The sequence below is a fragment of the Xyrauchen texanus genome, chromosome 20 (assembly GCF_025860055.1).
Source record: "Xyrauchen texanus isolate HMW12.3.18 chromosome 20, RBS_HiC_50CHRs, whole genome shotgun sequence".
NCBI lineage: Eukaryota > Metazoa > Chordata > Actinopteri > Cypriniformes > Catostomidae > Xyrauchen > Xyrauchen texanus.
Genome location: NC_068295.1, coordinates 2,207,519 through 2,221,914, shown reverse-complemented (window position 1 = coordinate 2,221,914; position 14,396 = coordinate 2,207,519). Strand labels below are relative to the sequence as shown.

General features: G+C 37.5%; 3 protein-coding genes across 3 annotated transcripts in view; 2 read left to right on the top strand and 1 right to left on the bottom strand.

Annotated features, from left to right (window-relative positions):
- Positions 1–103: 103 nt before the first annotated feature.
- dnajc12 (DnaJ (Hsp40) homolog, subfamily C, member 12) lies at positions 104–3,987 on the top strand. Its single transcript, XM_052151248.1, has 5 exons — positions 104–212; positions 432–510; positions 1,945–2,084; positions 2,176–2,323; positions 2,411–3,987. Exons 1-5 carry the CDS (start codon positions 135–137, stop codon positions 2,491–2,493), a joined length of 528 nt encoding a protein of 175 aa, XP_052007208.1. The 5' UTR covers positions 104–134; the 3' UTR covers positions 2,494–3,987.
- A 1,678-nt stretch (positions 3,988–5,665) lies between these two features.
- LOC127660816 (cytochrome c oxidase subunit 5B, mitochondrial) lies at positions 5,666–9,315 on the top strand. The gene is made up of 4 exons (XM_052151249.1): positions 5,666–5,832; positions 6,500–6,570; positions 6,650–6,749; positions 9,087–9,315. Exons 1-4 carry the CDS (start codon positions 5,736–5,738, stop codon positions 9,197–9,199), a joined length of 381 nt encoding a protein of 126 aa, XP_052007209.1. The 5' UTR covers positions 5,666–5,735; the 3' UTR covers positions 9,200–9,315.
- A 220-nt stretch (positions 9,316–9,535) lies between these two features.
- LOC127660791 (probable E3 ubiquitin-protein ligase HERC4) overlaps positions 9,536–14,396 on the bottom strand; it is a 32,146-nt gene continuing 27,285 nt past the window's right edge. Inside the window, exon 24 of the mRNA XM_052151210.1 lies at positions 9,536–10,544. Within this exon, the coding sequence (XP_052007170.1) occupies positions 10,336–10,544 (209 nt within the window). The 3' untranslated portion in view covers positions 9,536–10,335. The remainder of the gene's footprint in view (positions 10,545–14,396) is intronic.

Below are 14,396 nucleotides of genomic sequence, written 5' to 3'. Positions count from 1 at the left end.
TGTGTGTGTGTGTGTTACCGTAAAGTCTCAAGTATGCGTGTATTCGCGACCGTGTTTTACTGAACATTGATGACAAAGGGAGTGAGTACACAAGTCTTTACGGTAATTCCGTACTTTAGTTGAGTAGAGGAGGCATGGAGGCGATTCTAAACTGGCGATCGGAGGATTTTGAGAATTATTATGGGCTGCTCGGGTGTGATGAACTCTCAACGGTAAAATTAAATTCAGTTACAGTACATGAGAGTTCCTTAGTCACTATGTCATTATTATTTCTACTATTTTATTATGTCGTTATATTTTTGCTAGCCTGTTGCATGTGTGTGACGTCAGTCAACATGTTGGGAATGATGGTTATATAGCTGCAAAATATCTATGCTGACGCTAATAAACTAAAGCATCTTATATCTGATTTATGTCTTTCTATCTCATAGACTGAACAGATCGTTAATGAGTTTAAAGTCAAAGCTCTGGCCTGTCACCCTGACAAACATCCAGAGAACCCTAAAGCAGGTAAATCCATTACCGTTTTGTTCCCTGGTTATAAAAATAAAACCTAAAAATAACCTTTAGAGAACATTATTTATACGTTTGTTTTAGGTTGTCTCCAGAACAAAACCTCCCTTCAACGCTCTGGGAATGTTAGTTTATCGTTTTAAAAAGAACCTACAGAGAACATTCCTAGAATGTTGATGGAACGTTAGAGATTGGTTTAAAAAAACAAAAAAAAAACAAACAAACGGGAACAATATGCTAACGTTACGGGAACGTTCAGTGTTTGCTGGATCCCTGGAATGTTCTGGGAAGGTTAGTTCACGCTTATAAAACCTAAAGATGACAATTAGAAAACGTTATTTATGAGTTAGTTTTAGGTTGTCCCACTTAAAACTCTCTCCAACATTCTGGGAACGTTAGATTATGGTTATTAAAATAGAGAATATTCCAAGAATGTTAAGGATTGGTTTCCAAAAAAAATAAAATAAATAAATAACCAAACGGGAACCATATGCTAACGTTAGGGGAATGTTCTGGGTAGGTTAGTTCATGGTTATATAGCCTAAAAATAACCCATAAGAAAACGTTCTTTATAAGTTAGTTTTAGGCTGTCCCACTAAAAACTCTCTCCAACATTCTGGGAACGTTAGATAATGGTTATAAAAAAAGAGAACCTAAAGAGAACATTCCGAGAACGTTAGAAATTGGTTTTCAGAAAAAATAACCAAACAGGAACTATATGCTAACGTTAGGGGAACGTTCTGGGTAGGTTAGTTCACGTTTATAAAGCCTAAAAATAACAATTAGAAAATGTTCTTTATAAGTTAGTTTTAGGTTGTCCCACTAAAAACTCTCTCCAACGTTCTGGGAATGTTAGATTATGGTTATTAACATAGAGAACCTAAAGGGAACGTTTCAAGAATGTTAGGAATTGGTTTTCAGAAACAAATAATCAAACAGGAACCATATGCTAACGTTAGGGGAACGTTCTGGGTAGGTTAGTCCATGGTTATAAAACCTAAAAATAACTATTAGAAAATGTTCTTTATAAGTTCATTTTAGGTTGTCCCACAAATAACTCCCTCCAATATTCTGGGAACGTTAGATTATGGTTATTAAAATAGAGAACGTTAGGGATTGGTTTCCAAAAAAATAAAATAAATAAAAATAACCAAACTGGGAACCATATGCTAACGTTATGGGAATGTTAGATTATGGTTATAAAAAAGAGAATCTATAGAGAACGTTCCGAGAACGTTAGGGATTGGTTTTCAGAAAAAATAACCATACGGGAACCATATGCTAACTTTAGAGTAACGTTCAGTGTTTGCTGGGAATCCTCATCAACATAGGAATTAAGATCTATTTATTTTTATTATTGTGCAATTGTTTGAATGACTTCACACATGAGAAAAAGATGTCTGCCTCTTCTTGGTCGTCTTCTTCCTGCAGTCGAGGAGTTCCAGAAGTTACATGAAGCTAAAGAGGTTCTGACAGATGAGAAGAAAAGGAAGAGTTATGATCTGTGGCTCAGAAGTCAAATTCAAATCCCGTTCAGTGAGTGGCAGGCGCTCAGTGACTCTGTTAAAACAGTAAGTGACGTGTGCCGTTAAACTGAATAAGAAATGTGCAATACAGTTTAATCTTTAGTGCAACATAAATTGCAGTGATGACTTGTTTCAGTCAATGCATTGGGCTGTGCGTGCCAAGAAAGAGCCGATGCTCGAGGCCCCAAAAGACACAAACACGATGAGCTCACGAAATCAAGTGAGTCCATCAGACAGACAAACAACCGAGGAGGAAAAACCGACCGACGAATCCCTGCCGTCAAGTAAGAAGTTTGGTTTTATGTTCCCGTGAATCCAGCAAGTGTAGGATTCTTATTTTGTAATTACTGTCCGATGTTTCTTTTCCTCAGGTGATTATTGGCATAACAGGTTCCGCTGGGCCGGTGAAGCTCCTTCAGGACTTCTGCAGAAGTTCAGGAACTATGAAATATAGATTCATCCCTTCTTGTCTTGTTTGATGGATGTGTTCAGTGTATCAGAACTGACCAATTGATGTACTGTGTGTCATCATGTGTGCTGTTGCATTTAATGTGTAGCACCAATGCTTTATATGCCTTTGTAAAAGGAGGCGGCGAGGACCGGCTTGACAATATAAATAATATTTAATAATAAACTGAAACAAAAAGACACAAACACACACAGGTGTCGGACAGCTGCCCGTAACACTCTCTCTCGCACTGCCGTCTCCGGTCGGCCTTTATCCCTCTCTGAGGCTTGATTAACCTGATTAGGGGCCTGGTGAGCGAATCACGACCCCGTCCTCCGCCCTGCCACATTCCTCCCTCGTTCTCTCAGGCCGGGGAGCTCCCAGCATGACGTACATACACCCTCCCCTTTTCCCTGGGGAGGGGCGTGCCTTCCGCCCCTTCTGCCGGCAGGTCATCCCCGTCTACCTGGATGAGGGAGGGGACAAGGGGAGGGAAACCTACACGCTGTAACGACGATCGTGCCAAATTAACAAAAACATTTTAAAAAAGAGGGAAAGGCCAACAGGAGTGGCAGTGGAAGAGAGAGAGAACACTTACTCGCCGGTCCTCGGCCACTCCTCCAATGGACGACAGCTGCACCTCCCCGGATGGATCAGAGGCAGCCTTCCGGCCCCTGGCGGACGGAATGCCCCGCCGTGTTCTCGGGAAACAGAAGGGGTGGGCCAGGAGCTCCTCCCTGCTCACGGTTGGCGGTCTCATACCCTGCCACGTTCCACCCCTGGCAGTGGCCCGGAGCACTCCAGGCGGTCGGTTAGGAGCCCCTTCTCCCTTTGTCCACTCTCAGGCTTCCGGGCTCCTCCGTCCTCCGGCGGATGGCCGCGGCTGATGGTTGTGGCGAGGACTCTACTACGGCGCATCCCTCCTCCTTCCCGGGTTTCGGCATCAATGTAAAGAGGTTAAAGGGAAAGGAGGCGGCGAGAACCGGCTTGACAGTATAAATAATATTTTAATAAAAAACTATTTTAATAACAAACACACAGGTGTCGGACAGCTGCCCGTAAATCTCTCTCTCTGTCCCATTGCCGTCTCCAGTCAGCCTTTATCCCTCTCGGAGGCTCGATTAGCCTGATTAGCCCTGACCTTTATGCTACGTCAAGCTACTATAAACTTAAATAGTTGTTAATAATAAATACAATTAATTTATAATACATTTTAAATCAGAAGTGTCTTCAAAGGCAAAAGCTCTTATGAGTCCCTTGTGTTGTGATGTTGTGTGCTTATGTGTTTAAATACAGTACGTGCATTATTGTGTTGATGAAATTGACATGTACATTGTCTGTAGGCGTGTGCATTATACATAAGTTGTCTGCCAAATTGCAAAAATAAAACAACCTATTGTATAACAGGCCAAAAATACTGACATTATTATTTTTCCACGGATGTGCAAACGTATAACGATAGATAAGAACCAATCACATCAGATATTGTATTTACTTGATTATTATTATTGCATTGTTTATTGTATCTGTTTACTATTAAATCTGTTTGACTTAAATCAAAAGTACATTTTAGAGTTTTTCCTTAAAGGGACAGTACACCCAAACGTCACAATTCTCTCATTTACTTGCCCTCATGCCGTCCCAGATGTGGAAGATTTTAAGAAGAATATCTCCGCTCTGTAGGTCCATAGGATGCCAGTGAATGATGGCCAGAACTTTGAAGCTCCAAAAAGCACATAAAGGCAGCATAAAAGTAATCCATAAGACAATCCATGTCTTCGGAAGTGATATGATAGGTGTGGGTGAGAAACATCAATATTTAAGCACTTTTATTTACTATAAATTCTCTCTGTCCAGGGGCACATTAAGGTACCTCTGGGCCCAGGGGCTCGCTGTTCTGCATAGTAAACCACTAGTTTACTATTAATGGGTTAATTTTATGCTGCCTTTATGTGCTTTTTAAGCTTCAAAGTTTCATTGTATGGACCTACAGAGCTGAGATATTCTTCTGTTTAGAGTCAGTTGTCAGTTACTCGGAGGACAACTTAGAGGACAAAAATGTCAGTGTCAAAAAATTGCCATAATAGTACATTTTTAACCCTTTAAATGCCAGTTGTTTATTTAATGCCACTGTTGCTTTTTATAAGAAAAAAAAACATACTAAATGCTACAGGGATTTTATTTTTTGGGGATTATCACAGTCTGGGATATGCCAATGATTAGGAACAACGTTGATTTTGATGCATATTTATTTTTTGTGTAGTGTCAGATTAAAAAAAATAAATTGTTCACACTCAGGAACTTAGAGGACAAAAATGTCAGCGTCAAAATACTTTCATAAAAATATGATTATTAATAATATTTTCCAATTTCACTGATTTTGATTTTTTTTTTAAACAACATCATGATCATAACTACCAAATATGCATTCATTTTCAGGATTTTAACCCTTTAAATGCCAGTTTGTTTACATAATTCCACTGTTGTTTTTTTACACACACACATTTTTCAATACACACATACAAAACACACTCTGACATCCATTCCAACACACACACACACAATTTTAGCTGCATTATTTATTCAATTGGCCTGCAGTGCTCTATAATACAGGAGACAGAGAATAGGGAAAAAGGATGTATTTGCTCCATAGGCTAAACATGGCGGCATCTGCTGGAAAAAAAAAAAATATATATATATATAACATTTTATGCCAGGGCTCCGGAATGAAAGCATCAGTACCGCCGCTCCCTATATGTATACTATGCAGTCTGCGTAGGTCACCAACTCCCTAGGGGGGCACCAGAAAGTCTACCGGCTGCCCTTACATTACATCGCACGTTATCCAAGGACCCGAAAGCAGTTGTGGTTATTTTGTGTGCACAGTGTATTATAGATGTATTATAGGAACAGAGGTTGAAATATAATAATAAAGTTCCCCAAAAATACACACCTTTGTCAAAATGTATGCGTAGACATTAACAGACAAAATGATCGAAAAAGACAAAAATGTCCCGAAGGTCACACAATTTTCTGCAGAAGAAAGTCATACACATCTGGGATGGCACGAGGGTGAGTAAATGATGAGAGCGTTTTTCGTTCTTGGGTGAACTGGCCCTTTAAGAAATCTGTTAATAACGTTTTATTTAGCTTCTCCTCTGTGATTGGTCGATCCTCTGCGTCATTCACTCAGTGGACTGACTGACTTGCGGACACACGGACACGAGCAACTGAAAGTTAAAGTCAAGATGGCAAGTAAACTCCTGCTGAGAGCATGCAGAGTGACTCTGATGGGGAGACAGAATATTTTAATGAAAGCACCTGTGCGTGCCATGGCCGGAAAAGGTAAGAGATATTCAAGGATATATCACTTTAAAAAAAAAATATTTAAGTAGATGTCACGGAATTTGCGCACTAACAAGTCACTGATATTATTATTTATGCATGTGTAATTAACGAACGTGTCGTCCTTTCACTTTTATTTTTGAATGAGTGACATTAGTGCTTTTGACAACATGGTGGTAAAGAAAGTACAGTACCAAGACACAGATCGGGCAAACAAATCACCTGTTATAATTTGAAGAATCTCAAATTAACTTTGAGAGTCAGATTAATAACAAGACACTCAGTGCTTTAAAAAATAGCACTGTGACTGACATATAGATGTGACATTTAAAAAGTTAGTTCAATCAAGGTCATTTGGGTTTTATGTTGTGCAGGGCCATGGTCCGGCCTTTCTTGGCACAAAATACGAATTCGTGTGCCAGTTATAGTTGATCATGGCGCTCAACTTTTCTTAGAATCAGATGTTCTTTGTTTAGTTGAGTTTGGCGACACCCAGCGGTCATGTGGTGCTATTACAATCAAGTCAATACATTCAGTGCAACGATCCCAGATCAAAACAAACACTGAAAAACGTGAAATGTGTGCTGTAAAATGCTTGGGAACACTTTTCTTTAATAACACAAAATATATATATAATAATTATTACAACTGACATATATTTTTTCAGGTATTCCAACAGATGATGAGCAGGCTGCAGGTTTAGAGCGACGCATCCTGCAGGCGTTGAAAAAGGGCCAGGTAAAACATCATGATATATCTGTTTGACCATTTGGTGAGTATATGCTTATCATTCTGAACTATTCAATCTGTTCTACAGGATCCATACAGCATACTCAAGCCAAAGGAGTACACTGGAAATAAAGACGACCCTCATATTGTTCCAAGCATCAATAACAAACGGCTGGTTGGCTGCCTCTGTAAGCAACACCACACACTCCTGCACTAGAGATGGAAAACTAGTGTAGATGAGACATGATGATTTCAACAGAGCAGATAAAACAGATCACAGATAAATACAATTCTTTTTAAAGGCGTGTTTACACATACTTTTATAGCATGCTTTAAATGATTCTTTATATCGGACGGCACTGGTCAAGTGTTATGTTTTCGATTCACTAAATAGAATCGGTTCATAAGAGTCATTTGTTCGGGAATCGTATAACACTGTGGTCATGCTGTATGTTGTGTGCTGTCGATTCAAAAGAACCGGTTCATATGAGTATTTGTTTGTTCGGGAATCGTACTGCACTGGTCGTGTATTATGTGTTCGATTCACTAAATAGAACCGGTTCATAAGAGTCATTTGTAGGGGAATCAGGTTGTACTGTGGTTGCGCTGTATGTTGTGTGCTGTAGATTCAAAACTACCGGTTCATATGAGTATTTGTTTGTTTGGAAATCGGACTACACATGTTGTGCTAGCTGTTTTTGATTCACTGAAAAGAATCGGATCATAAGAGTCATTTGTCGGGAATCAGGTTGTACTGTGGTCACGCTGTATGTTGTGTGCTGCATATGCAAAGAACCAGCACATATGAGTATTCGTTCGTTTGGGAATCGGACTGCAACGGTCATGTGTTATCTTTCGATTCACTAAAAAGAACCGTTTCATAAGAGTCATTTGTTCGGGAATCAGGTTGTACTGTGGACGCGCTGTATGTTTTGTGCTGTAGATTCAAAAGAACCGGTTCATATGAGTATTCGTTCGTTTGGGAATCGGACTACACATGTTGTGCTGGCTGTTTTTGATTCACTGAAAAGAATCGGATCATAAGAGTCATTTGTTTGGGAATCGTATAACACTGTGGATGCCCTGTATGTTGTATGTTGTAGATTCAAAAGAACCGGTCATATGAGTATTCGTTCGTTTGGGAATCAAACTACACTTGTTGCACGTTGTTTTTGATTCACTAAAAATAACCATTCATTGGAGTCATTTGTTCAGGAATCAGGTTATACTGTATGTTGTGCGCTGTATATTCAAAAGAACCAGTTCATATGAGTTTTAGTTTGTTTGGGAATCGGACTGCACTTGTTGCACGTTGTTTTTGATTCACTAAAAAGAACTGGTTCATAAGAGTCATTTGTTCGGGAATCAGGTTGCACTGTGGATGGGCTGTATGTTGTGTGATGTACATCAAAAGAACCGGTGCATATGAGTATTCATTCGTTCAGGAATCAGACTACACATTTTGTGATATATTATTGATTCACTAAAAATAATCTGTTCATAAGAGTCATTTGTTCGGGAATCAGACTACACTTGTTGCACGTTGTTTTTGATTCACTAAAAAGAATCTGTTCATAAGAGTCATTTGTTCGGGAGTCAGGTTGCACTGTGGTCGCACTGTATGTTGTGTGCTGTAATTTCAAAAGAACCGGTTCATATGAGTATTCGTTCGTTTGGGAATCGGACTACACATGTTGTGCTGGCTGTTTTTGATTCACTGAAAAGAATCGGATCATAAGAGTCATTTGTTTGGGAATCGTATAACACTGTGGATGTCCTGTATGTTGTAGATTCAAAAGAACCGGTCATATGAGTATTCGTTCGTTTGGGAATCAAACTACACTTGTTGCACGTTGTTTTTGATTCACTAAAAATAACCATTCATTGGAGTCATTTGTTCAGGAATCAGGTTATACAGTATGTTGTGTGCAGTATATTCAAAAGAACCAGTTCATATGAGTTTTAGTTTGTTTGGGAATCAGACTACACTTGTTGCACGTTGTTTTTGATTCACTAAAAAGAATCTGTTCATAAGAGTCATTTGTTCGGGAATCAGGTTGCACTGTGGTCGCACTGTATGTTGTGTGCTGTAATTTCAAAAGAACTGGTTCATATGAGTATTCGTTCATTCAGGAATCAGACTACATGTTTTGTGATATATTTTTGATTCACTATAAAGAACCGTTTCATAAGAGTCATTTGTTCGGGAATCAGGTTGCGCTGTGGACACGCTGTATGTTGTGTGCTGTAATTTCAAAAGAACCAGCTCATTAGAGTATTTGTTAGTTCGTGAATCAGACTGTATTGGTCGCACGTTGTTTACGATTCACTAAAAAGAACCGTTTCATAAGAGTCATTTGTTTGGGAATCGGGTTGCACTGTAGAATTAATATTTGTTGAGGGTATTATGATAACATATACCTATAATGCACTTAAATGAAAAAGAATATTGACCATTTTATCATGCATGTTCAAAGAAGTCTTTCGAAGGCAAAAGCACATCTATTTTTTCTTGTCTTGTGCAGGTGAGGAGGACAACACCGCTATCGTTTGGTTCTGGTTGCATGAGGGAAACCCGCAGCGCTGCCCGTCCTGCGGCTCGCATTATAAACTGGTTCATCACGAGCTGCCACACTAAACCGAAATTCACCTGCTGAACCATTCACAAATAATCCACAGCAGAAACCTTCTGAGCCTCAGTGCCAATACCAAATATGTACAGAATTCACGAATAAAACTATTTCAAACTTTTAAGTGTTTAGATATATTTTCTTACCCTGCAAATTGAACCTTCACAATTCAATGCAAATATAAATTAATAAATTTATTTGAAACCGAAGTTCAATTGTACGTTATGTTTCAAAATGTAATTTCTATTCATTTGTTTTTTGCATTTTTATTACTGGACATTACAAAGTCTGTTATAGTAAATTAGTTAAATTAATAAAAACTCAAATTCAACATCATAACCAGAAAATATCACGTTTATTTACAATTTACAAACAGGAAAAATGTCAGCATTTCCACATATCCTTCACACGCGCAATGGTACAGCAACGACTATATGTGGGATGAAGAGAGCATTAAGACTAACAGTTGTTTGGTAAACTTTTACAATTAATATACGTTTAATGACCGATTTGTTGCTTTAATTGATCAGAATTCAATACTGCTCTCAGAAATGATTAGCAGCATTTTATTGTATTTTTTAATCATGCAATCTTTCACTTTACACCTGTAAGACTTAATATGAAAAATATTACAAGCTATCAGATTTTGCTACTTACTCCTCTTTAGAAAATTAAACTCAATTAGCTAAAAACAAAACACAATGTTTAGTTGTAAAGGAACATAACCAAACAGTGATCCAAGGATAAAGAACACTTAACTTTAATACAAGTGTGCAGAACAATTATTCTACAACACTATTCGTCCATAATCGCTTACCAAATATTTCACTCTTCAAATATTTTTTTTTACAATAATCATTAGCACACAAGTGTCACCCGAAACGTTGAGTAAGTAACAAAATACTGATATACAAACACTGTTTACATATTTTATTAAGCTCCTCCGGACCCTATCTTTGCAGATATCTTCTTCTCTTTGAATTGTGGTTAATGTAAATTATGATTCTTCCTGTTATAGCATCGGATGCACGATAAAGCAATTGCTTTTATTTCTATAACAAACCCAAAGTAACAGCAGTCACGTGATTAATCAGCCGAACTCTGCAGCAGACTTTAAGTATCTGATACCTGCGAGTCTCACGCGTCAGACGAGGTTGAAGCCCTGGTTGTGTTCGATTGCCTGCAGCAGTTTCTCTTGTAGTGTCTCCTTGCTAGTGTACTTGGGCAGATCCAGAAGGTTGAAGCATGTGTGCGCTACAGGGAAAAACTGCTCGCCTCCACCGGTGGGCTGGATGACTAACGCCAGGCTCTTCATGCCCAGGATGGGGATACGATCGCTGCCCGTGAGGAATACTGCAGAAAAACACAGGAAAAAACAAGGCGAGATATGATAAAGCGACTGGACGTTATTCATTTTTTCACACTTTCAGGTGATATTAATCTTTTACAGGCTGCGATTTTACACACAAATTTAAAAGCTCACCTTACACACATACTGTCTAATTTTTCACAAAACCCACATAACAAAAAATAACACTTAAAAAAATATAGTATATGTTTACAATCTTATGATGAACAGAAATGAAAAAACTAAAAATATTTTGTTGTTGTCCTAACTTTGTAAACATGCAATTCTGGTTCCATTTGCTCAATCTCCCTTTAAAGAGTTTTCTTTCACTCCACTAGATGGCAGCAAATACTAGAAAAAAAATTATATTTTGAATATACAGATGTGAACTGTAGGTGGCGCTCTAATGCATCTCATCCCTCACAGATGTGCTCGTCCATAGACATTCAGTCTAATGTTCAGTTCAAGCAACACCCTCATTATTTCATTGAATATCTCGGCCTCTGAGTGGACTACAAGCTCAAACTATGTGTCATTAGAAAGCCGAGATCCTCCCCTTTGCGATGATACATGCATTTTATCATCAATAGTCGAAAACATATTTTTCCGATGATTTGTTTAGCAAGCATTTCCTGCTGGACTGCATATATTGTTCTGGACATCGAAGATATAACATTGTGTTATTCACACGAGCAAGCTCTCAGAAAAGTAAACAATGGCTCATTTTGTATAAAACTGCCTGAGATAATAGCAGATATAAAGATTTTGGCTACTTGGGGCTTACAGCATCATTGATCCAGGGTTGTGCAAAATTGTGCAACGCCCCACAGGAAGTGGAGTTTGAATTGGAATGATAGGAAGTGGAATTTACTGAATTGCAATTCTAAGAAATTCAACTCAACACAACTTCATTAGTCCCAGACACATTTTGTGACAAATAATTACGTAATTATTTTTGACCAGGTATTCCTATTTATTCCCCAATATGTAGTAATTTTATTTTTGCTGTACAGCACCAGCAATGGTCCACCACGTTGATTTTCAGATAACTTCATAAAAAACTGTATTAATAATTTACATTTTTGATTGTTTAATATATTGAAAAAATTAGAGCATTCCTGGAAATGAAGTGTTCTTCTACGATGGTGCATATAATGAAAATGCATTAAATATAGTGAAATAAATTCAATTAAAATCTTAAGCATTATTACATTTTATTGTATTTATTATTAATACTATAAAAAGTTATGTATTTGTAGAACTTAAAGAAATTAAGTTGAATGAATCTACTTAATAAGTTAAAAATGTAAATTAACTGAACTTAAAATCAAACTGCCATGACGTTTACATATTAGCTGTACATATTACATATAAGTTTTACATATTTAACAACTACGTATGAAAATTTGGTAACTTTAAGAAGATTTCTTAAACTCTGTCAACTTCTCCGATGACAATTGCTTCCTTTATTTACATGGTTTTTAACCGTTCAATAGTTTGCTCTTCTGTCTGAAACCAAACAATAAATAAATATCTAAATGTTTCTCATCACATGAAGACTTAAAATAAAGTATTTTAAAATGACATGCACAGAACAACAATTGGTTCATGAAATAATCAAGAGAAACAAACTCATCCTGACATTGCAAAACAACAAAACAACTAAATCAACAACAACGTAAATAAATTCATTCAAACAGCCAAACAATGAAACAATATTTTTCATGTCCCCGTGCATGCTGGGAAGAGGGTAAATAGGACAGATAAACATTTTGTGTAGGTTAATTAAAAAAAAATGCATTAATCCAACTAACGGCTGTGCTTGTTGGTTCGACTTAAAAATAGTAAAAAATATGTTGTAATAGAAAAGCTTGCTATATATTAGCCGGAAAATATACAATAATCAAGAAAATCTTTCAATGTTTTTCTGCATTGTTAACTTGATGACATGAGGATTACATACAGTGTAATGTTTCTAGAAATTAATGCCCGACCAATATTATCGGCCGATATTGGCCTTTCACAGATATATTGGTATCAGCGTATATGTTTACCGATATGCGCAGATATGAAAACTTATTTTAGAAAACAATGCTTTAGAATTGGTGTCATTAAGTAGTTTGTCTAGCAGTGTGTGCTCTGACTCATTGTTTAAAGAGCTGAGCTGGTGTTGGCTCTGCAGACAGGGTGGAGTTAAACGTGCAGAGTTAACCGGTGTCTTCACGGTAAGTTGCTAACTAGTTTGGGAAATACATACTGGAAAGTTCATAAACAATGACCCCATCATTTTCACTTTTCAATATAACTAATATAATGTTAACCCTGTCCCTGAAAACCATGTCACTCATGTTTATCACGTCTCTTCCCTATTAGCCAGCTATAGTTCGTCAGTGCAGTCAATAATGTAGCAGATTGAAAGGTAAACATCAGAGCATCTTTTTGCAGCTCAGCAGATAACTGTGCAGTGGTGGATTGTGTCTGTTTAGTGAAAAATTTCACGCTACGCTGTTACCTATTTGGTGAGACACAATGCTGGTCCATCTTTTACTCTCCGTGACAATGAGATTAGAGTTAACTAGCTAACCACGTAGCTACTTTCATAGCTTGTCAGCTGAGTGGAAGCTAATGTATAAATATGTATTCATCAAACTGTTTTGTTCAGGATTCACAATTTGGTACCCCCTTCAACCCAACAATTGCAGTCGTTGCATTTATAAAATGTAATTTTTAAAGTCTGGTTTTCCACCATTGCAAGTTTCCCAGAAAGTGCCCCTAATTGACTGGCAGTAGTGTTGTCATGGTACCAAAATTTCAGTAGTCGGAACCAATACCATTGAAATTTCACGGTACTCGATACCATTTTCGGTACCAAAGCAAAACACAAAAACAGGATACTAAGCAACACTCTTTTAATAACAAAGTTAACAAAACATCAGCAGCAGAACTAAGAACAGAAATATACCATTGAGCAACACTTTAATTTAAATATATTATTTTTGAATTATAACAAAACTTTACAATGTATGCTTAAAGTATTTTTGAACACTTATATAAGATTTGCTTCAACTTGTGCAACTTTTACTTTAAGTTTTTACCAAGTACTAAAAAACAAAACCCTGAAATAAACAAGCATACAATAGAATTAATAAAAAACAATTTACAAACTAATGTGCAAAGTGCTCTCGTGTTAATAAAGATGCATATTTCCATTTTTCTTCATGATAAGAAATGCACAGTGACACATATTATGATTAAATAAGTTCTAATCGAGCTGCATTTAGCGTGCATGCTCGAGGGATGAGTTCCCCGAGGCAGAGTCTCTCTCAGCCGGTGCAGTTTCAATCTCTCAGTTACAGTTTAATGTGATTTCATGTTACGTTAAATGAGATCAAACGACTATTCAACAACGAACATTTTTCTCGTCATGTTTTTATTTTCGACGATGTCGATAATGTCGACTAAACGTTTCAGCCCTAATGCAAATGATAATATGCTTTGAAACTAACCTGCTTTGGTTGCTTGAATTAATCCGGGTGTCTGTCTTTCAGGTGCTTTATTAAGTTTGACGTGTTTCCTCGTTTTGTCAGAAAATTGCGAAAGCAGCGTTTACAAACAGGTTTTTGCTGATCTATGATGTTTCCCTTTTCATCAGCCTCAAATACAAAGAATTTCCAAACCTGGCTTTTTCCACTTTTCTTTTCGACAAGATTAAGTTGAGACTCTGCAGCTGCTTTGCTTGTCGTGAGCGTTAAGTTCCCGACTCTGATTGGGTACCGGGTAGACCCGGTACTCCGGTACCTTCAGAAATTCTGGTATTGTAAACATTTTTTTGTTTCAGTACCGACTTGGCACTGGAG

Coding starts and splice junctions, on each gene's coding strand:
- dnajc12 (XM_052151248.1), top strand. CDS start 135: ATGGAGGCGATTCTAAACTGGCGATCGGAGGATTTTGAGAATTATTAT. Junction 213..431: donor GGTGTGATGAACTCTCAACG/GTAAAATTAAAT, acceptor TCTATCTCATAG/ACTGAACAGATCGTTAATGA. Junction 2,085..2,175: donor TCAGTGACTCTGTTAAAACA/GTAAGTGACGTG, acceptor GACTTGTTTCAG/TCAATGCATTGGGCTGTGCG.
- LOC127660816 (XM_052151249.1), top strand. CDS start 5,736: ATGGCAAGTAAACTCCTGCTGAGAGCATGCAGAGTGACTCTGATGGGG. Junction 5,833..6,499: donor GCGTGCCATGGCCGGAAAAG/GTAAGAGATATT, acceptor ATATTTTTTCAG/GTATTCCAACAGATGATGAG. Junction 6,750..9,086: donor ACGGCTGGTTGGCTGCCTCT/GTAAGCAACACC, acceptor TGTCTTGTGCAG/GTGAGGAGGACAACACCGCT.